The sequence below is a fragment of the Notolepis coatsorum genome, assembly GCF_963971535.1.
Source record: "Notolepis coatsorum genome assembly, chromosome: 2".
Taxonomy (NCBI): Eukaryota; Metazoa; Chordata; class Actinopteri; order Aulopiformes; family Paralepididae; genus Notolepis; species Notolepis coatsorum.
The window spans coordinates 29,192,241-29,218,841 of record NC_140166.1 but is presented as its reverse complement, the minus strand read 5'-3'; the positions used below and the strand labels follow the sequence as shown (position 1 = coordinate 29,218,841).

Here is a 26,601-nt window from a genome sequence, read left to right as displayed (position 1 = left end):
AAACATTTAGGTAGTCAAATTAGACTATCGTTACACATGGCTTCTACAACGAAAACGCCCTTGCAGTCCAGAAATTTACCATGGTAAGTTGACTGTCGAGCTAAGTTGTGTTTAGTAAACACTGTTTACGCAAGCTAGCTAATGTCTACCCAGCTGGGATTGATGCATGCATGCATGGGGATGCTACAGTAGCTAACGTTAGCTTTCTAGTTAAGCTTTAGCTTGCTAACAACCTGTAGTGTTGTTGCACTAACGTGAACGTATGTATGACATCAGTTACCGGCTTGTTAACATCACATCATGTCCAAACGATAACAAATATAGTGTTTCCTGATGAATTGAAAATGGGGGACCCCGATGTAAACAAGAATTGATTGATTGATAACTTTAATTAACAGATTGCAGAATGGATACAGTACAGCTCAATACATACAATTGTTAAGGGGATGCAGACCAGAGAAAGACTTTCGTCTTGTTTACATCAGGGTCTCCCATTTTCAATTCATCATAACATATGACACACACGACATACAGATAGACCGTACTGCCATACATTCATGATTGATTGAAAACTTTATTAACAGATTGCAGAATGGGTACAATACAGTACAGCTCAATACACACAATTGTTAAGGGGATGCAGACCAGAGAAAGACTTTCGTCTTGTTTACATCATGGTCCCCCATTTCAATTCATCATAACATATATTACATACAGATAGACAGTACTGCTACATATACATTTATGACATACCAGAGATTTACAAATACAGTACTGTTTGTGGTACAAAAAGAGTCTAAAAAAGAGAGTATATACATTTGACGTAGAAACTGTACATTGGAGGTGGTTGGGTAATGGGTAGGCGGGTGGGGTGGGGACAACTGTACAAGCAAAACTGTACATTCATACATTTTATTTACTCCGTTTTCCCGTGATAACGAGTTAATTTAATTAGTTTTCTCGTGATAACGGGATAATTTTCTCGAGATCTCGAGAAAACGAAACGATAGTCTATATATTAAATCACTGCAGGAAACATCATTCAGTGTCGCAATGTCAGAGGAGCAAGAGGATAATGATCACCGCGTCACATATCTCGTCAATCAAGGCCTGAAACAGGTTGAAATAGCTTTATGCCTTGCTGTTACAGATAATATATATATACACATTAGTGTGCGTCATCTAAGAAGACTGTTAGCAAAGACTTCAGCTTTACCGGCGGCGCAATCAAAGTGAGCTCTCAAAGAGCACCTAGCTACGGGAGGCTGCAACTCGAAACTGGCCCCCCCCCACCCACTCCTTCCAAATGTACAGTTTCCTCCCTTGGCCCTTGTATGTATATATTTTCTGTTAGGATCTCACTCTGTTTAACAGTACTGTATATTTGCAAGTTGTATGTCACAAATGTGTAACAGTACTGTGTATACCTGTATGTCATGTACCCCCCTGAAATAAATTAATCTGTTATCACGAGAAAACGGACTTCTTTATCTCGAGATCTCGAGAAAATTATCCCGTTATCACGAGAAAACTAATTAAATTAACTCGTTATCACGGGAAAACGAAGTAAATAAAATGTATGAATGTATGGCCTCTTAGGGCTTCCGTAGTATTGTACCCATTCTGCAATCTGTTAATAAAGTTTTCAATCAATCAATTCACCGTTAACGGTATCACGCTGACGTTAGATAGATTCCAGATGTGCACAGCAATTATTATAACAAATATTGTTAGCCAGCATGAATCAATTACATCTTGAGTTGACTCTTAACTTATGTTTAATTTCCTTAATTCAGGGTTGAAAAATACAGACCACAGACACTTGATGATCTCATCTCTCATAAGGACATTCTTACCACCAGTAAGTACCTAACTTGACAATACTGTATAATCATCTAGCATCATGTTTTTTCATCAAGCATCATGACAAGACTCATCTCATTCACACACTACCATGTGATTGGCTGATAAATCTGCCTCCTGTGGCATTTTCTTACTTCTATTTAGGGCTGGGCGATATGGCCAAAAATGATATCGCGATATATTTTGGCTATATCGCGATACACGATATATATCGTGATATTTTTACATTTCCTCTAAATCACTTAAAAATGCTTGATTTAACCCTTTGATGCATACAGTCACGCCAATATGATGATTATAATAAGTCCCTGCAACATATGTTTGCATTATTAAACCATGAAGATGCTTTAAAAAATAATTTAATGAAAATGTACTAAGAGTAGTCTACTGACACACTAATAAAAAAAATTATTTACATCTAAGACAATTTATATAAAAACTCTTGGGTGCCTAAGACTTTTACACAGTACTGTGTTTTCTATCCACTTTAGCCAAACACACACACATATATATATGTATATATATACACACCCTACTGTGAGAAAATAATAATCACACACAAAGGTATAATGGCTTATAGCAGACTTAATGATTTTAGAATATTTCAGATAATGAAATTAAATGTTTATATCATCAACTATCCAGTTAGTATTTATACTGTCTGTAACGTTTGGCTACTTTAAATCATTGAATGTAGAGAGAGAGAGAGAGAGAGAGAGAGAGAGGGGGCGAGAATGAACAAGAGAGCCAGCCCCCCCCTCAGGGTTTGTTCTAGGTTCGCGTTTTGATCGTCTAAGCTGCCGTAGGTGATAACGTCACACTCGAATGTAAACAGGAAGAGTTGGAGATGGAGACACACGGAGATGGAAATTGAATGATATACAGAAACGAATAACTAATAAATATGAAGTTATGTTTAAACTGCTGTTGTCAAGCGTTGTCAATATAACCCACCCCATTTCCTCACGAATGGAACTAGTCTTGTGGAGTCCGCTTTGACCGTTTACCAGGGTTAGCAGCTATCGCTAGTTAGCTTAGCATAATCCTAATGGATACCTTGGTTAGCAGCTACCGTTAGCTCATTGCTCGTGTCAATTAAATTACATGTTATTAAAGGTCCGCGCTGGTCTGTCTAATGAAATTACAACCGCAACATTATATCGCACTGTACAGCCCTGACTACACTAACGTTAGCCTATAGCTCCGCCGTCCCTTCTCGAGGAAAGCACTGCGAGTGTCTCTCGGCCGCGGGCGGCGCCATATAAACTAAATACTGGATGTTCGCGATATAGTACAGTACTACATCTCGGGTAGAACAATCCGCGATACATCGAGTATACTCGATATATCGCCCACCCCTACTTCTATTGAGTGGCTTTTGTCTCCCCTCCAGTCCAGAAGTTCATCAGTGAGGAGAAGCTTCCTCACCTCTTGTTCTACGGGCCTCCCGGAACGGGCAAAACCTCCACCATCCTAGCCAGTGCAAGGCAACTCTACAAGGACAAGGAGTTCAACTCGATGGTCTTGGAGGTATAATCCCGCAACAGTTCGCCATCTTGTTTTGTGGCGTTATGATCTGTAACTGTTCCCCAAGTAGATTTGCACGGTGCTTTGATTAATACTGGTGTTTATTTATCGTTTGTGTAGCTAAACGCGTCAGACGACCGAGGTATTGACGTAGTGCGAGGACCCGTTCTGAGTTTCGCCAGCACCAGGACCATATTCAAGTAAGAAACGTTGTCCCTGCTCTATACACGTCGTTTACAATGATTCAGAGCCCTCTTTTATTTAGAATTGTGATATTGACCGGTGCCTTTCATCTTCAACACATGGCCTCGGGAGGAAACATGCTCATGTGTTTTGCTTTGGTCTCTCCCTCTGGCCCCTCCAGGAGGGGCTTCAAGTTGGTGATACTGGATGAGGCGGATGCCATGACCCAGGATGCCCAGAATGCATTGCGGCGAGGTAAACCATCTGCTTGGGCCGGGCGCTGCCCGCTGTGTACCACATGGCCCACTGAGCAGCCAGACGCTGGGGCTCTCGCTGTCTATAAAAGACCTCCGCTTGCTGCAACATAGAACTCATTAAGTCTATATGAGTGTAAGCCCTGGTTAACCCTTATTATGCCACTGTGACGATCACATTGCCCGTATGGTGTTCACTAGAGAGCAGAGGGTGTTTAGCTGAGGTTAGAATCTCATTATAATGCAATTGCAGCTAATACAGGGTTCGCACAAGGTCCTTGAAGTGCTTGATTTTTGAAGACGAAAAAATCAAGGCCTGGAATTCCTTAACACTTTGAGTGCCAACGACGAGAATTCTCGTTATTTCATGCCAACCGTTCAGTGCCAACGACGAGAAATCTGGTTATTAATCGTTATTTTTTTTATTAGCGATTTCCATTCATTTTTCATCAATCTAGCCTCACGTTACCACTGGGACTCTCTGAGCTCGAACAGGGAAAATACCGCCCCCTATCGTCTCCCGGATGATAATGCACCCATTGGATTGGACTGAATGAAAACGCATGGGGAAAAGAAAATCCCGAATCCACATTTTACTTGGCAGGCATGTAATCCGAGCCGATTGCAGTCTTTGTGGTCCCTCAGAACAGCATGGAATATGTGTTTCAAGCACCCAGCGTTGGATCAATAAACACGATTGATATTTGGAATGGCGATCGGGAATTGGAATAATCTTTTTGGAGAACATCTGATCTGAGGTAAGCAATCTATTTTACCAGTCTTGGGGTAATCGGAGCTTTTTTCACAGATATATCAACGTGGGCCCTGTATGTGTGTGTGTTAGTGGTCTGCAAGGGCCTTGAAATAAAGCCCGAGCCCTGCCCGAGCCTGTGAACTTCAGGCCCTGCCCGAAAATAAGCCCGACTGTAAATAATATTTTAAGCCCTAGCCCGCGTGAAAACCCGAAAAAAAAGTATTATTATTATTATTAAAATATAATTTTTTTTGTATTTGTTTTAAATATTCGAAACACGGTTTTATATGAACGTAATAAATAAACAAAACTAAGAAGCATTTACATAGCCCGTTTCTCTCTTATTAGAATGCCGTCTCTCCCAGTGCTCGCTTATAGACTGACTCACACATCAGCCTCGTAAAATGTATTGAAGGCTATAGAATCTTCTTTGACACACACACACACACACGACACACAATAGCCTACAAACAGAAAACAGAAATCAGATTTCGAGCAGAGTGCAACATAATGAAAAGCACAACAAAACAGGTAGCGAGTCCCAGCAAATAATAAACATCACTCACCACGACGTCAGCAACGCGTTGAACACCGTTAACAAAACTTCACCAACCGGCTACATGCATCCCAAGAACAAATTAAAACGTTCGCCAACTGGCTATATTCCAACACAACCAATCGAGTTGAACTTGTCCCCTGAGTTGTCCCTGCGCGCTGCGGTAATTACATCCAAATGTTTCTCTGGCGCAAAAGAGAAAATGAATCTTAAAACGAAGGTTATCCTATAACCCTAGTTATATGAAAAAGAAAAAAAAAGACGCAATAAAAAAATTAAAAAAATTAAAAACGGCGGTGCCCGGGCCCGGCCGAGCCCGAATTATTTATTAAAAAAAAAGCCCTACCCAGCCCGAACCCGCCGGGCCCCGTTGGGCCTGGGCAAGGTTGCAGTGCACTAGTGTGTGTGCTGATCAGGAAATAAGATAATCGATTTTTCAGCCCGCTTCTCTAGCGTGCATAAGTACACATATACTATCGATAATCTAGCGTTTATTTGAAAACGATTCATAAATAGACCGAAAAATTTCAGTTTTTTGTGTATTCCAGTAAAGGGCGATTCCTGCAGAATCTCTTTTATTTCTGGAAATTTTCAAAACCGAGCGTTTTTCGAAATGGTATAAAATCGGAAATGTACCGATGAGAACTATCCGTTTCGACAATGTTGACTGCAACCAAGTCATTGATAAGCGACGGGTGTATTAGACACATAGCCATAATTTAAGATATAGTTTATGCGTTTGCAAATGTGCTCGCCCTCTCATTGAATAGAGCGCTGGCACTCAAGCGCTAAATCGTGCACCCCCTGCTGGCACTCAAAGTGTTAAACAGCCCATTTATTTAACAAGGTGCTTAAAAAGTCCTTGAAATTCAAATCAACCAAAAAAATTGCATTGAACGTTTTGTTCATCCATGATAAAATTGTTCTGAATCATGATTTCAATTTATTTTTATTTTAAAGTGTAATTAATTGATCGAAATTTTTTCTTTTTTTAGCTATAAATATTGGATCCGATTTTCTTTATATATAGAAAAACAGCATTTACAAGTTAATTGTATCCTTTTAAATGCCCGTTTAAAATGAAAAATAGTGCTGGGAAAAGTACTTGAAAGTCCTTGAATTTTATTTTGCAATGTCTGTGGGAACCCTGGGTAATATCTTTCTACTGAAAAGGTTAAAAAAAAATGCCAAAGCTTCAACAGAAATATAACAAGCTTATATGATCAGCTTATATAACGGTGGGATAACATGCAACCTGGGTTGTTATTATTATAAGCATGGCAAGGTTACAGCAGGGAGAGAAATCAAAGTGTTACATAATCAGTTCTAGTGGTTGTTTACTGTGCTCTATCCCTGTAGGGGGACGCCAGTGATGTCAATAAAGGACCAACATTCACCTAGCATAACCCGGAGGCCATTTTCTACCATGGCACCATTATGTCTGAACCCGAATTAAAGAAAGAATAGAAAATGATGAGATAAGAATACATTTTTTCAGAGAAATCGGACACGGTCTGAGCTGGATCCTGATCAGTCTCCAAATGACTCCTTCTACTTTCCATCGTCTGGCAGCGTCTACTTTAGCCAGAGTTTAAGCCAACGTATATATATTTGTACAATTTAAAAATTGAGATTCGTTAGTGTCTCCCAATTCCCACAGGTCCTTGGGTTAGTAGAATAGTAGTAGAAGGCTTTATTATCTGTGTTACGGCAGGCCGGGGCAGGTCAGATACGTGTTGTAATACCATATGTTCCTTTCTGACAACTATTTGAGGCGTGGGACCACGACTAAGTTCATCAAATCAATGTATTTGTAAAACCCGAAATCACATGGAATAGCCCCCATGGGCTGTACAAGTCTTCTTTAAAAAGATGTCGCTGCTACGTCCGGCTGCCGCTCTCTGTGCTCCGTCGAGACTGCTTAATTTTGTTAATTTTTATAGTTTTAAGAGTTTTGTTTGTACCAACTGTTGGTGCATTTACGTACTTGACTTTCTATTCTATACTTATATTATACTATTTTATCTTGTTATTTTATCTAGCACACTCTCGGGAGCAAAACAGAAAGAAGCATTTCATGCAAAAGTTTTCTGTATGACATAAAGAAACTTAAACAAGTCAAGAAGAAACATCACAATAAATCAAGAACAAAAATCCACCATAAAATCCAAATGGTCGACTATGATTGGCCAAAATTTGCAGTTAGTCGACTATTGGTCCACAAAAAAAAAAGGGTATAATATAAATTTGTTTTGTTTTTTTATCATTCCATTTGGGCTGTGGGGGGTGCTTAATGTCTGAAGGAGTCGACTGAAGGCTTCTTGTCCTCTGCAAAAGCATGCAATTGGTCCACTGATGGATACATATTGATATTTGTCTAGTCTAGTGTGTTCATTAGATGGGTGAAATCCTCTTTCAGTGCCTCTGTGCCTGTTTTCGTAGGCAGTTAGCTTCTGGTATGCGTGCCATTAGCGTTAGCCACGCTTCTAGGCCTCTTTTCTTTTGGAAAGAATGATAAAACAAAATATTATAATAATTTCTTTTTTTTATATATATTCGACTAAGAGGTTGGCTGGTCCCATGAATCCCATGCCCATCGAACGAAGCTTCGAAGTATTTAAGACAGCCCTAATATGTACATGCAATAGCAACTGAGGTACATAAGTGAAAAATGTAAACAAAAGAAAAGCATAGGGAAACGAGCGCTGTGGGATCAGTGGGAAACCAGATGATCCAGAGCTAGAGATGTTCCTGCTCTGAACAACTAAAGCAGTGCAGCCTTGAAACAGCAGGCACTGTAGGCAGCAGGACGAGGCACGACACACTCTGCTTAAAACCTTACAATGGACCTCAAGCCCCGCCCTCTATTCTTGATTCTCCAATCACAACTGTTGCTAAACTTCCAAGAGAAAGCAACAGTTCAAGGAAAGAGGGCAGGGTCAACAGACTGAAACGTCACCCATATTTTCAGACTGGAGTATCAACTCCTAGGAGTCTACAGTATCGGGTACTACTGTATATACTACGGTATCGGATATATACTACAGTATATTGGGTATATATGACAATCAGTGATGCCGGTAACGCGTTACTAAGTAACGCGTTATTGTAATCTGATTACTTTCCCCCGAAAATAGTAATCTAACGCGTTAATCTTTAAAAGCCAGTAATCTGATTGCAGTTACTTGTCCAAGTGGCTGTGCATTACTATTTCGTTACTATCTCATCATAAATTCATAATGCAGGCGGAATGCAGTATTTTATTTCGTTTTCGACAGTCAAAAATACATTTTGAGCTGTTTTTCTTTTGGGAGTGACGTAGTGTGGCAGTGAAAGGGTTACACAAGAATGTGTCCCGCGGGCCGCGGCGTGACTGGACACTCTGTCTGTGAGTGACTCTGCTTTGGTACAATCACATTCCCCATCCACAGTCTGCGAATCAGAGGCAGAGTAGGGCGGGTCTTCACAGCACGTCATGTGACATATGCGCCAATCGTGTGACAGCAGGGCTCCGTCGTCGGAGAATTCCACCCCAAAACGCTTGGCAAAATTAAAAGTGAGTTTCTGTTCAGACTTCCATCCCAAAACGCTCGTCAGTCACTACTTCACGTTCATATGCGGAGGAAACAAAATACTGTCTACCGCTAAAAACAGCACATCCAATTGCATTGAAAGCATCTGGAATCACAACACTAGCCGACGCTTCGACTAGTAGGTACAGGAGGACTCGGAGGCCAGCCAAACAGCAAAAGAGAGAGATTGTTTCTTTCCCTTTTGATTAATGTATATTTGATGGTGGCAGAGCAAAAGCTCTTATTTGCCAGATTTACAGTTAATTTACATGTTAAAGAGAGACTGATTGTATGTTTATAGAGAGACATTTATAAAAACAATTTAATAGTTACAGTTGATATAATTGAATAGTTCAGCCTGCATTTGTTAGATGTGAATGGATACACTGGTTTTGTAAAACCACTGGCTGGCTGCTCTAATGCTGTGAGCATCATAGACTGTTGCTTTACCATACTTGATGGTACAGAAGCTGAAGCACTAGTTTAACAATTTACGTTATGTGCAGAGAAACAAGTTAAAAACAATTTATGCACTTTCAATAAAGCGTTTAAAAAACGGTTGGGGGAACGACGACGACTTCGTAACCTAGTTACTTTCAAAGTAACTAAGTTACTCTGATAATCAAGTAATCAGTAAAGTAACTTGGATTACTTTTTAAAGGAGTAATCAATAATCAGTAATCGGATTACTTTTACAAGTAATCTGTGGCATCACTGATGACAATATATACTACAGTATCAGGTATATACTACAGTATCAGGTATACATGACTATACTACAGTATCTGTATATACTACAGTATCGGGTTCGGGTATACATTACTGTATAAACTGCAGTATCTGTATATACGACTATATATACTACAGTATCTGTATATACGACTATATTTACTACAGTATCGGGTATATACTAACTACAGTATCTGTATATACAACTATTTACTATCGGGTATATAGTAAAGGCCGTGTATACTAACTACAGTATCTATATATACTACAGTATCTGTATATACTACAGTATCTGGTATATACGACTATATATATATATATACGACTAACATCTCCGTTCTCTCCATCCCTGCCGTCCGGGGCGTTCAGTGATCGAGAAGTACACAGAAAACACGCGCTTCTGCCTGATCTGCAACTACCTGTCCAAGATCATCCCGGCGCTGCAGTCCCGCTGCACCCGCTTCCGCTTCGGCCCTCTGTCCCAGGACCAGATGATCCCCCGGCTGGAGTACGTCATCCAGCAGGAGAGGTGAGGGGGGTAATGGTGGTAGTAATGGGAGTAGTAGGAGGAGGCGTAGTAGGGGAGGAGGCGGAGTAGTAGTAATAGAAGTAGTAGGAGGAGGCAGAGTAGTAGGAGGAGGCGTAGTAGGGGAGGAGGCGGAGTAGTAGTAATAGAAGTAGTAGGAGGAGGCAGAGTAGTAGGAGGAGGCGTAGTAGGGGAGGAGGCGGAGTAGTAGTAATAGAAGTAGTAGGAGGAGGCAGAGTAGTAGGGGGAGGAGGCGGAGTAGTAATAGAAGTAGTAGGAGGAGGCGGAGTAGTAATAGAAGTAGTAGGAGGAGGCAGAGTAGTAGGGGGAGGAGGCGGAGTAGTAATAGAAGTAGTAGGAGGAGGCAGAGTAGTAATAGAAGTAGTAGGAGGAGGCGTAGTAGTAATAGAAGTAGTAGGAGAAGGCGTAGTAGTAATAGAAGTAGTAGGATGAGGCGTAGAAGTAGGTGGAGGAGGGCGGAGTAGTAGTAATAGAAGTAGTAGGAGGAGGTGTAGTAGTAATAGAAGTAGTAGGAGGAGGCAGAGTAGTAATAGAAGTAGTAGGAGGAGGCAGAGTAGTAATAGAAGTAGTAGGAGGAGGCAGAGTAGTAATAGAAGTAGTAGGAGGAGGCAGAGTAGTAATAGAAGTAGTAGGAGGAGGCAGAGTAGTAATAGAAGTAGTAGGAGGAGGCAGAGTAGTAATAGAAGTAGGAGGCGTAGTAGTAATAGAAGTAGTAGGATGAGGCAGAGTAGTAATAGAAGTAGTAGGAGGAGGCAGAGTAGTAATAGAAGTAGTAGGAGGAGGCAGAGTAGTAATAGAAGTAGTAGGAGGAGGCGTAGTAGTAATAGAAGTAGTAGGAGGAGGCGGAGTAGTAATAGAAGTAGTAGGAGGAGGCAGAGTAGTAATAGAAGTAGGAGGCGGAGTAATAGTAATAGAAGGAGGAGGCGGATTAGTAGTAATAGAAGTAGGAGGAGGAGGCGGAGTAATAGTAATAGAAGTAGTAGGAGGAGGCGGAGTAGTAATAGAAGTAGGAGGCGGAGGCGGAGTAGTAATAGAAGTAGGAGGAGGAGGCGGAGTAGTAATAGAAGTAGGAGGAGGAGGCGGAGTAGTAATGGAAGTAGGAGGCGGAGTAATAGTAGTAGGAGGAGGAGGCGGAGTAGTAGTAATAGGAGGAGGAGGCGGAGTAATAGTAGGAGGAGGCGGAGTAGGAGGAGGAGGCGGAGTAGTAATAGAAGTAGGAGGAGGAGGCGGAGTAGTAATAGAAGTAGGGGGAGGCGGAGTAGTAATAGAAGTAGTAGGAGGAGGCGGAGTAGTAATAGAAGTAGGGGGAGGCGGAGTAGTAATAGGAGTAGTAGGAGGCGGAGTAGTAATAGAAGTAGTAGGAGGAGGCGGAGTAGTAATAGAAGTAGGGGGAGGCGGAGTAGTAATAGGAGGAGGAGGCATAGTAGTAGTAATAGGAGGAGGAGGCGGAGTAGTAATAGAAGTAGGAGGAGGAGGCGGAGTAGTAATAGAAGTAGGGGGAGGCGGAGTAGTAATAGAAGTAGGAGGAGGCGGAGTAGTAATAGAAGTAGTAGGAGGAGGCGGAGTAGTAATAGAAGTAGGGGGAGGCGGAGTAGTAATAGGAGTAGTAGGAGGCGGAGTAGTAATAGAAGTAGTAGGAGGAGGCGGAGTAGTAATAGAAGTAGGGGGAGGCGGAGTAGTAATAGGAGGAGGAGGCATAGTAGTAGTAATAGGAGGAGGAGGCGGAGTAGTAATAGAAGTAGTAGGAGGAGGAGTAGTAATAGAAGTAGGGGGAGGCGGAGTAGTAATAGGAGGAGGAGGCATAGTAGTAGTAATAGGAGGAGGAGGCGGAGTAGTAATAGAAGTAGGAGGAGGCGGAGTAGTAATAGAAGTAGGAGGAGGAGGCAGAGTAGTAATAGAAGTAGTAGGAGTAGTAGTATTCATAATAAAAATAATAGTAGTAGTAATAGAAGTAGTAAGAGGAGTAGTAGTAGTATTAATAATAGTAGTAGTAGTAGTAGGATTCAGGAAATGACAATAAGTACATATTTAAAACTAGCCTGACGACACAAACCAGTAGCTCAGGGCTCCAGCCTGAAGACACAAACCAGTAGCTCAGGGCTCCAGCCTGAAGACACAAACCAGTAGCTCAGGGCTCCAGCCTGAGGACACAAACCAGTAGCTCAGGGCTCCAGCCTGAAGACACAAACCAGTAGCTCAGGGCTCCAGCCTGAAGACACAAACCAGTAGCTCAGGGCTCCAGCCTGAAGACACAAACCAGTAGCTCAGGGCTCCAGCCTGAAGACACAAACCAGTAGCTCAGGGCTCCAGCCTGAAGACACAAACCAGTAGCTCAGGGCTCCAGCCTGAAGACACAAACCAGTAGCTCAGGGCTCCAGCCTGAAGACACAAACCAGTAGCTCAGGGCTCCAGCCTGAAGACACAAACCAGTAGCTCAGGGCTCCAGCCTGAAGACACAAACCAGTAGCTCAGGGCTCCAGCCTGAAGACACAAACCAGTGTCTATATCCTCCAATCACAACTGTTTGCGTGACAAACTTTGTTAAAGAAATTTAGATGGATACTGTATTTGTCGTTACTGAGACAGAATGTGAGATATAGGTTCCTATAAAACATAATAGTATTTGATGATTGTTTGACATAAGGCATGTTTTCATTTTGTTGTCAGTATTGACGTAACTCCAGATGGAATGAAGGCCATCGTGACCCTGTCATCCGGAGACATGAGAAGATCTCTTAACATACTGCAGGTAGGACAGCGTTTCTACATGAAGAGGAGAGGGGAGAGGATTTAGCTTACATGAAGAGAGGAGGAGAAGATATAGCCTACATGAAGAGAGGAGGAGAAGATTTAGCCTACATGAAGAGAGAAGATTTAGTCTACATGAAGAGAGGAGGAGAAGATTTAGCCTACATGAAGAGAGAATATTTAGCCTACATGAAGAGAGAATATTTAGCCTACATGAAGAGAGAAGATTTAGCCTACATGAAGAGAGAGAAGTTTTAGCCTACATGAAGAGAGAAGATTTAGCTTACATGAAGAGGAGAGAAGATTTAGCTTACATGAAGAGGAGAGAAGATTTAGCTTACATGAAGAGGAGAGAAGATTTAGCTTACATGAAGAGGAGAGAAGATTTAGCTTACATGAAGAGGAGAGAAGATTTAGCGACAAGTGCTCTCTCCACCCACCCACCCTGATACAAACTATGATTATGGTTAGTTTTAACCGTTAAGATTAGGGTTAGACCAGGGGTTTAAGTTTAAGTTTATTTGGATCCCCATTAGCCACAGCAGTGCTGGGGCTATTCTTCCTGGGGTCCATAACACGTAAAATACAGTTACAGACTTATACACTCACAACATTCACATGTCATACAGACAATTAAAACAACAATAAAAACCCTAATAAAATTCATAATACAATACAACAATATATACGCCTTATGAATTCATAATACAATACAATAATGCCTACTCATAATTAATTCATAATACAATACAGCATAATATACTATTTAGCTTTTACATACATTATCTATGTTCATATCAGCCAATTATACAATCTTTTAATAATATATCCCTATCAGACACATGCCTTTTCATCTATATATACCTATCTCTTTATCAGACACATACATTTTCATTTACGTACACCCTATCTATTAGGGAATGTCAATTTCTTTGGTTGAAAATGTTGTTTTACCACGATTTTGAAACGACATTTACTATTCTCCTGCTTAACACTTTGATCGCCATGGTTAAATTCATAATTTACCATCCCTAGCCAGCTCTATTTGTCTATGGAGAAGTTCCCCTTTGCAGGGCTATAACTTTTTAAATTCTATTGCTAAATTGACATTATTATGGCCCATTCAATGTCCTATATCCATTGTTCAGGGTGTAGCAACGTTATACTTTTTCATTCACATATTCATACTAAAATATGGTCTAAAGTATAAGTATGTTTTTATCGTTTTCTGCAGCTTTCTCCAGAACTTGATTTATAGCCCCAAATGCATTATATTGATGATCAAATACAGTTTGGCAGCGATCGGTGCCAGATAAAAAATTTCAACTGGAGGTACTTCTAGAAGTTACTACGTATCATCTGATGTTGACCGGATGGGCGGGGGGTCGTTTATAATTCCGTGGGCAACGTTATATCATTCACCTAGTGTGGGTCATATGATCATCAGAGCAGTTTATATGGAACACGTTAGAAAATAGCGCTAGATCTTACCGTATCTTCCTCGCGCCGTTGGACGATCAGCTTGGAGTAGACAGTTTTCGATTATGGGATGTTGATCTAGATGAACCATTTCCAGGTTGTATAATACTATATACGTCCAAATAACGTTGTTTATTGAGTTAGGGCGAGCGATTGATTATCCAGTGTGTCGAGATGGAGTCCGGCTAACGATCGCGAGTGCCCGGACGAAATATGGATGAGCACTTCCTGTTTGGCGCGTCACTTCCTGTTGGCCGATCTGCCGATCGGCCACCAGATGGCGCTCTTGAACCGTTAAGAGAGTTGAGTGGAGATCAGCAGTATATCTCAGGTCCCCGGAGGAGAAATATGATTTCGATCACAGATTTTTGAAATATTGATATCAAAGACGTGTTACGGCGTCTTCGGCAGAATGAGCATGGCGGGCACTGACGAGTTATGGCGTTTCCGGCGATTAAAGTGTTAACATGTCTGGGAAGAGAGTTCCATTCCTGCATACCACGGAACATGACAGTTCGCTTCATTGCATTCTACCTCACTTTTGGAAGTGTAAAACCTTGTGCAGAAGCATGTCTGGTGGAATGGTTGTGTCTGTCAAATTGTTATATAAAATTGAGGGGATCTTTGTAACAAGAATATTCCTAGTGAATACAAGGAGTGAGCAGAGTAATTTACGTTTGACAAGTAACCAAGTTAAACAACTGTGCATCGCTGCAACATTAGTTCTGTACTCGCAGCGAAGCGCTATACGTGCTGCTTTGTTTTGTACCATTTGTAATTTTTTCAGTTTATTCGTCGTTACATTCGACCATACTGCAGGACAATAGTCAAGATTTGACAAAACCAGAACTTGAATTACCTGTTTGATAGAATTTAGTGGTAACAAATGAGCACATCTTTTAACAACAGAAATCCCTCTTCCCATTTTTACTACTATATTGTTTATATGGTCTGACCATGACAATTTACTGTCTAATGTTACCCCTAGGAGTTTAGTCTCCTGGACTTGATTAATTACCACAAGTTTCAAGACTGGGTTCGTTCTTAGAGTATGGTTTGAACCGAAAATGATGCTACTTGTCTTTGATATGTTTAGAACTAGTTTGTTATTCTTTATCCATTCCATCACTGATTGCAACTCTGCCTTTAGGACCGTATTTAATTCATTGGCTGTTGAGGCTGATGTGTAAATCGTTGAATCATCCGCATACATAGAAATATAGGACTTATTTAGGACAAGAGGCATGTCACTTGTAAATATGGTGTAGAGCAAAGGCCCAAGGCAACTTCCTTGGGGTACTCCACACCTTACCGTTTTAACTTCTGAGTAACTCTCATTAAAAAAAACGTTGTTTCCGGTTTGCTAAATAAGTTTGCATCCAAGATAGTGCAGATGAGGAGAAACCGTAACATTCAAGTTTTTTAAGTAAGAATTTGTGATGTCGAATGCTGCAGTAAAATCAAGCAAGACAGCTCCAACCATTTTCTTTGTATCTATCTCTTTCAGCCAATCATCCGTCATTTGGGTTAAAGCAGTCGCTGTTGAATGTCCTTCACGATATGCATGTTGAAAATCAGTGGTTAATGTGTTCAAAGAAAAGTAGCATTTAATCTGTTCACTTACTATCCTTTCCATCAGTTTACTTAAAACTGGCAGTAAACTTATGGGACGACTATTAGATCCTGAGAATGGGTCAGCAACCTTTACTATCAAAAGAGCCACTTTCCCCCCCTCCCACAAAATAAAATGCTCAGGGAGCTGCACAACCTATTTACCCTTAAAATGAAGATAACACAGTGTATAATGTTTTATATATCCCCAAGCATACCCCACATTTAGCATAAAACACCAATTGCATACCCAAAGTAATTAGCAATGTATTATACTTTATACTTATAGCACACAGTTTGTTGCATCAATGGGATTATAAAGCAACAAAAAGAAAAATGTTGACTTTTTATTGCTGTTTTTACCTGTTATAACAAAGGAAAACCTCAAACTCTTATGAAGAGGAGAAAAAATACTGGCTGTGTAGACCTATTTTTAAATAAAACACAGAAGAGGAGACAAAACACTGGTGTCTGTAGACCTACTTTGAAATAAAACCCTGAACTATGCAGCTCTATTAGAGTCCTTCCCTTATTTGTGGAAAATCTATAAAATAAAAAGTAAATTTTTCGTTGTTCGCAAATTTCGCACCACATATCAGGCATACAGGTAAGCCTGCATCGTTAGTCGTGTAAGCAAATTAATTTGTCCACGCTGAATTAAACCCTCTATTTTCCTCAGATTTTCCTTTTTTTGGATTTATCCATGGTTAGCTTACTGGGGGGTTGGAAACTCAAGATTAGCCACTTGCAGACGGCAGGGAGAGGCGCGGGGTGTGACGTACTGTATATTTTAGTTGATGAAATATTTTTGTTGACTAAATATCTTGGTTGATGAAATATTTTTTCATTTCAGTGTCACAGTATGACATCGATCTCCAAAATAAGAAGAATTTGTTTTTGATTTTTTTTGGGCCAGGGAGCTGCAGCTGATTGGCTAAAAAGCCGCATGCGGCCTCGGAGCCGTAGGTTGCCGACCCCTGGGTTAGACAGTTACGGTTAGTTTAAGGTAACGGTGTGGTTAAGGTTTGGACGAGGCTATCAGAAAAGTAGCAGTTAAAAGTTTACATGTTTTGAATATATATTTAAAATATATATATATGTACTTATTTGTAATACGTACACATTGTATAATTTTGTAAATATGTCGATATATTACTTAGGGTTATAAAACATAACAATATGCACCTTTTTGCTGTGGCCGGTGGTCATACTTTATTTACATATTCTAAGATTGAGCTGCACATTAATTATTTTTTTTGATCCACCTTTTTCTCCTCTTTCTATTTTTCTCCCATCCCAATTCCACTGTGCCAATTCTTCCCTCCCCTGTCTTGAACGTTGCTCGCATATGCCCTCCACTGGCCGGTTGTAGGGAGGTTAGAAGCCTTGCATCACGTGTCCCCTCCGGTACACAAGGAGGCAGCCTGTCACATCTTTTTCACCTGCCAGCGCGGACTCTCATTGGCGAGGTGTAACGTGTGGGAGGCTCACACTACCCCCGCCATTTCCTGTCTCTGCTGTGCAGGCGTCCCCAACCGACCCGTAGGAGTCGCTGTCCACAACGTCCAGATTACCACCCATCGACTTCCACCCGCTAACTCTGCCAATTGAGTTAGTATGACGGCTGGCCCAAGCCGTAGGCAACGCCGACAGCCGGAGTCGAACCCGGTGTCTCTTGCGTTGGTGACGAGTGCAATGTCCGCTGCGCTACCCAGCCGCCCTTGAGCTGCACATTCATATAAACACAGCTTCATATAGACTAGGTTCCTCATCGGCCGTTGACTAATGCAGTGCTAACCGTTGACTAATGCAGTGCTAACCGTTGACTAATCCTGTGCTAACCATTGACTATCCCGTGCTAACCGTTGACTAATCCCGTGCTAACCGTTGACTATCCCGTGCTAACCGTTGACTAATCCTGTGCTAACTTGTCGTCCTGTGATTCAGAGCACCAGCATGGCGTATGGGAAGGTGTCGGAGGAGACGGTCTACACCTGTACAGGGCACCCCCTGCGCTCTGACATCGCCAACATCCTAGACTGGTCCCTCAACAAAGACTTCACCTCGGCGTACAACCGTATCCTTCCTTCACAAGTGAATATACAGGCTTTTAGTTTTGGTGACGGCTGTGCAAAGACATCATGTCAACAGTAGGATTGGTATTCTGGTCGATGTTGAGATCACGAGAATATGATTCCTCGTTGACTTTTTAAATGTCATGCATTTATTGAATTTATATATATTTTTAGCTTTACCTCTATTATCTTGTCTCCATAATCGTGGGAAGCCAAAATCGTATTTGAAAATAAAATGAGATTAGCTCAGGCCTGGTCAACAGTGTACAGTACGACAGTCGCATGGTACAATAACAGGACCTTGCATACAGTACACAGCATGAGGAGTCAGCTGACTACATTATGACTGATGTGTAGTGCTATGTCTCTCCATCTCTGATCTACTGATTACTGTGTTTTTATTTATTTATTCATTGTCATCATACGGTTCATTCAACGTAGTGGTTAACAGAAAGTCTCAACCTCTTTTTTTTGTTTGTGTGCAATATGTAGCAAGCTTTTCACGCTGACTTTGAAGCAGCTTTTCAATGACTGCATCAGACTGAAGTTGCCTCAGTTTGATGAGGTGTACTGTACATGGTCTATGTGGAGAGGTTCTATAACTTAAACACAAAGCCTTTTGTCTGGCTCAACGTGGAGAGGTTCTATAACATATAACGCAAAGCCTTGTGTCTGGCTCTGTGTGCACGGGCATAATATTTGCTGCAACAGACTTGTTTCACGGTGCCCATTTTGACACGTCATAGCAGGGTGAACCGGTGTTATTAATTATGGTTATGTTCCATTAAGGTGTGCCACAGAGCCCTGGTACTGTGTATGCTGGCACACCTAAATGGAATGGATAATGGTTTGAGTGTTTACCACTGTGAAAAATGTCAAAAGGTACCAAACAACCATGGTTCAGTCGGTGTATGTGCTCACAGCTCCTTAGCGCCGTCTTCATAGAAATCCTCGAGCTGAAAACCTTGAAGGGCCTGGCCCTGCATGACATCCTGACCGACGTTCACCTGCTCATACACAGAGGTAAGGACTAGTGCTGCTGCTTATACACAGAGGTAAGGACTAGTGCTGCTGCTTATACACAGAGGTAAGGACTAGTGCTGCTGCTTATACACAGAGGTAAGAACTAGTGCTGCTTATACACAGAGGTAAGGACTAGTGCTGCTGCTTATACACAGAGGTAAGGACTAGTGCTGCTGCTTATACACAGAGGTAAGGACTAGTGCTGCTGCTTATACACAGAGGTAAGAACTAGTGCTGCTTATACACGGAGGTAAGAACTAGTGCTGCTTATACACAGAGGTAAGAACTAGTGCTGCTTATACACAGAGGTAAGGACTAGTGCTGCTGCTTATACACAGAGGTAAGGACTAGTGCTGCTTATACACAGAGGTAAGGACTAGTGCTGCTGCTTATACACAGAGGTAAGGACTAGTGCTGCTGCTTATACACAGAGGTAAGGACTAGTGCTGCTTATACACAGAGGTAAGGACTAGTGCTGCTTATACACAGAGGTAAGGACTAGTGCTGCTTATACACAGAGGTAAGAACTAGTGCTGCTTATACACAGAGGTAAGGACTAGTGCTGCTTATACACAGAGGTAAGAACTAGTGCTGCTTATACACAGAGGTAAGAACTAGTGCTGCTGCTTATACACAGAGGTAAGAACTAGTGCTGCTGCTTATACACAGAGGTAAGAACTAGTGCTGCTGCTTATACACAGAGGTAAGAACTAGTGCTGCTTATACACAGAGGTAAGGACTAGTGCTGCTTATACACAGAGGTAAGAACTAGTGCTGCTTATACACAGAGGTAAGGACTAGTGCTGCTGCTTATACACAGAGGTAAGGACTAGTGCTGCTTATACACAGAGGTAAGGACTAGTGCTGCTTATACACAGAGGTAAGGACTAGTGCTGCTTATACACAGAGGTAAGGACTAGTGCTGCTTATACACAGAGGTAAGGACTAGTGCTGCTTATACACAGAGGTAAGAACTAGTGCTGCTTATACACAGAGGTAAGAACTAGTGCTGCTTATACACAGAGGTAAGGACTAGTGCTGCTCATACACAGAGGTAAGAACTAGTGCTGCTGCTTATACACAGAGGTAAGAACTAGTGCTGCTTATACACAGAGGTAAGAACTAGTGCTGCTTATACACAGAGGTAAGGACTAGTGCTGCTGCTTATACACAGAGGTAAGAACTAGTGCTGCTTATACACAGAGGTAAGAACTAGTGCTGCTGCTTATACACAGAGGTAAGGACTAGTGCTGCTGCTTATACACAGAGGTAAGGACTAGTGCTGCTGCTTATACACAGAGGTAAGAACTAGTGCTGCTTATACACAGAGGTAAGAACTAGTGCTGCTGCTTATACACAGAGGTAAGGACTAGTGCTGCTGCTTATACACAGAGGTAAGAACTAGTGCTGCTGCTTATACACAGAGGTAAGAACTAGTGCTGCTTATACACAGAGGTAAGAACTAGTGCTGCTTATACACAGAGGTAAGGACTAGTGCTGCTGCTTATACACAGAGGTAAGAACTAGTGCTGCTGCTTATACACAGAGGTAAGAACTAGTGCTGCTTATACACAGAGGTAAGGACTAGTGCTGCTTATACACAGAGGTAAGGACTAGTGCTGCTGCTTATACACAGAGGTAAGGACTAGTGCTGCTTATACACAGAGGTAAGGACTAGTGCTGCTTATACACAGAGGTAAGGACTAGTGCTGCTGCTTATACACAGAGGTAAGGACTAGTGCTGCTGCTTATACACAGAGGTAAGAACTAGTGCTGCTTATACACAGAGGTAAGAACTAGTGCTGCTTATACACAGAGGTAAGGACTAGTGCTGCTTATACACAGAGGTAAGAACTAGTGCTGCTGCTTATACACAGAGGTAAGGACTAGTGCTGCTTATACACAGAGGTAAGGACTAGTGCTGCTGCTTATACACAGAGGTAAGGACTAGTGCTGCTGCTTATACACAGAGGTAAGGACTAGTGCTGCTGCTTATACACAGAGGTAAGGACTAGTGCTGCTGCTTATACACAGAGGTAAGGACTAGTGCTGCTGCTCATACACAGAGGTAAGAACTAGTGCTGCTTATACACAGAGGTAAGGACTAGTGCTGCTGCTTATACACAGAGGTAAGGACTAGTGCTGCTTATACACAGAGGTAAGAACTAGTGCTGCTGCTTATACACAGAGGTAAGGACTAGTGCTGCTGCTTATACACAGAGGTAAGGACTAGTGCTGCTGCTTATACACAGAGGTAAGGACTAGTGCTGCTGCTTATACACAGAGGTAAGAACTAGTGCTGCTGCTTATACACAGAGGTAAGGACTAGTGCTGCTGCTTATACACAGAGGTAAGGACTAGTGCTGCTCATACACAGAGGTAAGGACTAGTGCTGCTTATACACAGAGGTAAGGACTAGTGCTGCTTATACACAGAGGTAAGGACTAGTGCTGCTTATACACAGAGGTAAGGACTAGTGCTGCTTATACACAGAGGTAAGAACTAGTGCTGCTGCTTATACACAGAGGTAAGGACTAGTGCTGCTGCTTATACACAGAGGTAAGAACTAGTGCTGCTTATACACAGAGGTAAGGACTAGTGCTGCTGCTTATACACAGAGGTAAGGACTAGTGCTGCTTATACACAGAGGTAAGGACTAGTGCTGCTTATACACAGAGGTAAGAACTAGTGCTGCTTATACACAGAGGTAAGAACTAGTGCTGCTTATACACAGAGGTAAGAACTAGTGCTGCTGCTTATACACAGAGGTAAGAACTAGTGCTGCTTATACACAGAGGTAAGAACTAGTGCTGCTTATACACAGAGGTAAGGACTAGTGCTGCTGCTTATACACAGAGGTAAGGACTAGTGCTGCTGCTTATACACAGAGGTAAGGACTAGTGCTGCTGCTTATACACAGAGGTAAGAACTAGTGCTGCTGCTTATACACAGAGGTAAGGACTAGTGCTGCTGCTTATACACAGAGGTAAGGACTAGTGCTGCTGCTTATACACGGAGGTAAGAACTAGTGCTGCTGCTTATACACAGAGGTAAGGACTAGTGCTGCTTATACACAGAGGTAAGGACTAGTGCTGCTGCTTATACACAGAGGTAAGAACTAGTGCTGCTTATACACAGAGGTAAGGACTAGTGCTGCTGCTTATACACAGAGGTAAGGACTAGTGCTGCTTATACACAGAGGTAAGAACTAGTGCTGCTTATACACAGAGGTAAGAACTAGTGCTGCTTATACACAGAGGTAAGAACTAGTGCTGCTTATACACAGAGGTAAGAACTAGTGCTGCTTATACACAGAGGTAAGAACTAGTGCTGCTTATACACAGAGGTAAGAACTAGTGCTGCTTATACACAGAGGTAAGGACTAGTGCTGCTTATACACAGAGGTAAGGACTAGTGCTGCTTATACACAGAGGTAAGGACTAGTGCTGCTGCTTATACACAGAGGTAAGGACTAGTGCTGCTGCTTATACACAGAGGTAAGGACTAGTGCTGCTGCTTATACACAGAGGTAAGAACTAGTGCTGCTGCTTATACACAGAGGTAAGGACTAGTGCTGCTGCTTATACACAGAGGTAAGGACTAGTGCTGCTGCTTATACACAGAGGTAAGAACTAGTGCTGCTGCTTATACACAGAGGTAAGGACTAGTGCTGCTTATACACAGAGGTAAGGACTAGTGCTGCTGCTTATACACAGAGGTAAGAACTAGTGCTGCTTATACACAGAGGTAAGGACTAGTGCTGCTGCTTATACACAGAGGTAAGGACTAGTGCTGCTTATACACAGAGGTAAGAACTAGTGCTGCTTATACACAGAGGTAAGAACTAGTGCTGCTTATACACAGAGGTAAGAACTAGTGCTGCTTATACACAGAGGTAAGAACTAGTGCTGCTTATACACAGAGGTAAGAACTAGTGCTGCTTATACACAGAGGTAAGAACTAGTGCTGCTTATACACAGAGGTAAGGACTAGTGCTGCTTATACACAGAGGTAAGGACTAGTGCTGCTTATACACAGAGGTAAGGACTAGTGCTGCTGCTTATACACAGAGGTAAGGACTAGTGCTGCTTATACACAGAGGTAAGAACTAGTGCTGCTTATACACAGAGGTAAGGACTAGTGCTGCTTATACACAGAGGTAAGAACTAGTGCTGCTTATACACAGAGGTAAGGACTAGTGCTGCTTATACACAGAGGTAAGGACTAGTGCTGCTGCTTATACACAGAGGTAAGGACTAGTGCTGCTGCTTATACACAGAGGTAAGGACTAGTGCTGCTTATACACAGAGGTAAGGACTAGTGCTGCTGCTTATACACGGAGGTAAGGACTAGTGCTGCTGCTTATACACAGAGGTAAGGACTAGTGCTGCTTATACACAGAGGTAAGGACTAGTGCTGCTGCTTATACACAGAGGTAAGAACTAGTGCTGCTTATACACAGAGGTAAGGACTAGTGCTGCTGCTTATACACAGAGGTAAGGACTAGTGCTGCTGCTTATACACAGAGGTAAGGACTAGTGCTGCTGCTTATACACAGAGGTAAGAACTAGTGCTGCTTATACACAGAGGTAAGAACTAGTGCTGCTTATACACAGAGGTAAGAACTAGTGCTGCTGCTTATACACAGAGGTAAGGACTAGTGCTGCTTATACACAGAGGTAAGGACTAGTGCTGCTGCTTATACACAGAGGTAAGGACTAGTGCTGCTTATACACAGAGGTAAGAACTAGTGCTGCTTATACACAGAGGTAAGAACTAGTGCTGCTGCTTATACACAGAGGTAAGGACTAGTGCTGCTTATACACAGAGGTAAGGACTAGTGCTGCTGCTTATACACAGAGGTAAGAACTAGTGCTGCTTATACACAGAGGTAAGAACTAGTGCTGCTTATACACAGAGGTAAGGACTAGTGCTGCTTATACACAGAGGTAAGAACTAGTGCTGCTTATACACAGAGGTAAGGACTAGTGCTGCTTATACACAGAGGTAAGGACTAGTGCTGCTTATACACAGAGGTAAGGACTAGTGCTGCTGCTCATACACAGAGGTAAGGACTAGTGCTGAGTGGGACAGTGTCCCAACTGCTGAGCACGGATGACCCTAAAGTTTACATTAAGTGGATGAGACTAGGGCAATTTTTATTCAACAGTCTCTCGAGACATAAGTCATATAGTACACAATGAAAATGCACTCGTCATTTGATGAAATGTAACCAACTCTTGGAGACACCAGTCATTGCTTGAGATTTGTAAGATATTGTAACATTACATCTAGTTGGCTTGCTAATGTCTGCTAGCTTAATGCAAAGCTACTTTGGGTTTAGCCAACATCGTCTGGTCGTTTGCACTGCAGCACAACCATCCCCCAAGGGGATCAATAAAGGAATATCATCTCATCTTATTGAAACTATAGCTTTTTCCTTTTCTAAAGCAAACTCACAAGCTGGTATGAAATGGGCTACAAATGTTTAAAAATTTTGAATGTTGAAATATCTACATTATTGCAGAGCAGTGGACTATAGCTGTGTATATGGTGGCAGGTGTCTCCAGAACCTGTTTATATTTCATCAAATGACTTCTGCTGTGTAATGGATTTAGCTTCTTTCTGCGGTATGTAATGAATTTAGCTTCCTTCTGCTGTGTATAATGGATTTAGCTTCGTTCTGCTGTGTATAATGGATTTAGCTTCGTTCTGCTGTGTATAATGGATTTAGCTTCTTTCTGCTGTGTATAATGAATTTAGCTTATTTCTGCCTTCTGCTGTGTATAATGAATTTAGCTTATTTCTGCCTTTACTGGCCAGATCGTCCAAATATATAAAGCTATGCTAGAATTGTTCACAAAATGAAAGGACCACTTGTAAATAACTTGGATGAAATGTCACTAGTGGGCCTACATCTCTCTGCAGAGGCCCAGAGAGGCCTTTAGATATATACCTTCTAGGTCTGTTTGTCTTGGGTCTATTCAACCAAGGCCTATTACATAATATCCTAAGTAGTTAAATAACTAGTCAATTCAACTTGGATGGCTTACATAATCGAAGCAGACAATAATGCATCGCAAGACCTACCAGGCCTGCGTTTAACACTCTGCATACTGACTCTAGATGGTTTCCTGGGAGACCCCTCATGGTTGCTATGGCTACAGGCCCTCTCATTGTAGGGGAAGTTGTTTGCCGTGTGTGTACAGTTGTGTGTGAGGTTTGCGATAGCAAAGTTTCAAGATGGAATTGTACTTTTTCTGATTCAATAATCTTTGATTTCAAATTCTATTGTCAAAACACAATTTCCCGCTCATTGTTTATTATTTACACCTTCCTTTTGTATATATGTTTATTATGTACCCGTATGTTTATTAATCACCCGTATGTTTATTATGTACCTGTCCTTTGTACAAGTGGCTGTATCTTCATTAATGGTGTACTGTGGTTTTATTAATTTGCAGTGGACTTTCCTCCTGCTGTTCGGATGGGTCTGCTCATCAAATTGGCCGACATTGAGTATGTAACTCACACCTCTTTACATTTGTAGTACAGTACAGAACTGGGTCAAGATTATTTAGATTTAGTATGAGACAGGCTTCCTATGATCATGAAAATCCTGGAAATGTTAGGTGGAAGTTTTCATCGTAAATATTTATTTATTACAGTATAGTACAACAGTCATGGAAATGACTGGAAGATTTGGGAATTGAAGGGGAAAATAAATGTGGCATACAGATTTTTTTGTGACAACCAGCACGGAACCCAAAGTGATTTATATTATCTGAACTTTCTGCATTGTATTGTCCTTTTATGGAACATTCTGATCAACCTAACCAGATAAAAAAAAACATTCTGATCAACCATTACAACAATGTGATGGCGACTGATGTATTTCTTGCTCGTACAACATAATGTAATGGTGACCGACGTGTCTCCAGACACAGGCTGGCCTCAGGAACCAATGAGAAGATCCAGCTGAGCTCCATGGTGGCGGCGTTCCAGGCGGTCAGAGATCTTGTGGTCAGCGAAGCCTCCTAGACCGAAGCGTGGAGCCCCTGAAGATGGTCCACTTCATGCCAGTCAGAGATGTACCCTGGGGCTCGAGATGGGTCCGTTAAGATCGGGGGCTGGTTAAGAGGAAAACAACGATGGCTCTTTCCTTCAAGTCTCAAATCACTTGTGTGTGTGTGTAAAAAAGAACATGGCAGACATTCCTTTGTGTTCTGACTGAAAGTGATGGTAAACACATGCCATTTGACAGTGCAATGATTGCATTAATTGTTTAGCATGGCTGGCCCCAGTAGGAACTAATGGGTTCATCCATGCTCTCTACCTGTTGAGCTATAGAGGACTACAGAATTCTAGGGGTGTGACACAGTGGGCGTTTGTATTTCTACATGTCGTGAATGAAAAGAATCAACCATATCATTGAAAATTCTTACTGAAAGAGTGCGTGTCCATGCCCCTCGATTCTGACTGTAAATATGTGATACTAGATACTGAAAGGGATCGGACGAGTTTAAGCAATATGGCAGATGCTTCAGAGATGGGATACTGGCACCGATCAGTATCACTCGAGATCTACATGGGGAATGGGATTTGTTGTCACTCTGGTAACCAATGGTGAAATGATGGACATTCTAACATCGGGTCAACTATAGCCCCCCTCTCCCCTCA

At 41.9% G+C, this 26,601-nt stretch overlaps 1 protein-coding gene across 1 annotated transcript in view; it reads left to right on the top strand.

Moving 5' to 3' along the window:
• rfc5 (replication factor C (activator 1) 5) overlaps window positions 1–26,514 on the top strand; it is a 26,565-nt gene extending 51 nt beyond the window's left edge. Inside the window, exons 1-11 of the mRNA XM_084308763.1 lie at window positions 1–83; window positions 1,797–1,861; window positions 3,257–3,393; window positions 3,511–3,590; window positions 3,755–3,828; window positions 9,808–9,967; window positions 12,653–12,734; window positions 17,771–17,900; window positions 18,844–18,921; window positions 25,386–25,440; window positions 25,863–26,514. The exon at window positions 1–83 is cut by the window's left edge and continues 51 nt beyond it. Of these exons, the coding sequence (XP_084164889.1) occupies window positions 37–83; window positions 1,797–1,861; window positions 3,257–3,393; window positions 3,511–3,590; window positions 3,755–3,828; window positions 9,808–9,967; window positions 12,653–12,734; window positions 17,771–17,900; window positions 18,844–18,921; window positions 25,386–25,440; window positions 25,863–25,962 (1,008 nt within the window). The 5' untranslated portion in view covers window positions 1–36 and the 3' untranslated portion in view covers window positions 25,963–26,514. The remainder of the gene's footprint in view (window positions 84–1,796; window positions 1,862–3,256; window positions 3,394–3,510; window positions 3,591–3,754; window positions 3,829–9,807; window positions 9,968–12,652; window positions 12,735–17,770; window positions 17,901–18,843; window positions 18,922–25,385; window positions 25,441–25,862) is intronic.
• Window positions 26,515–26,601: the final 87 nt, after the last annotated feature.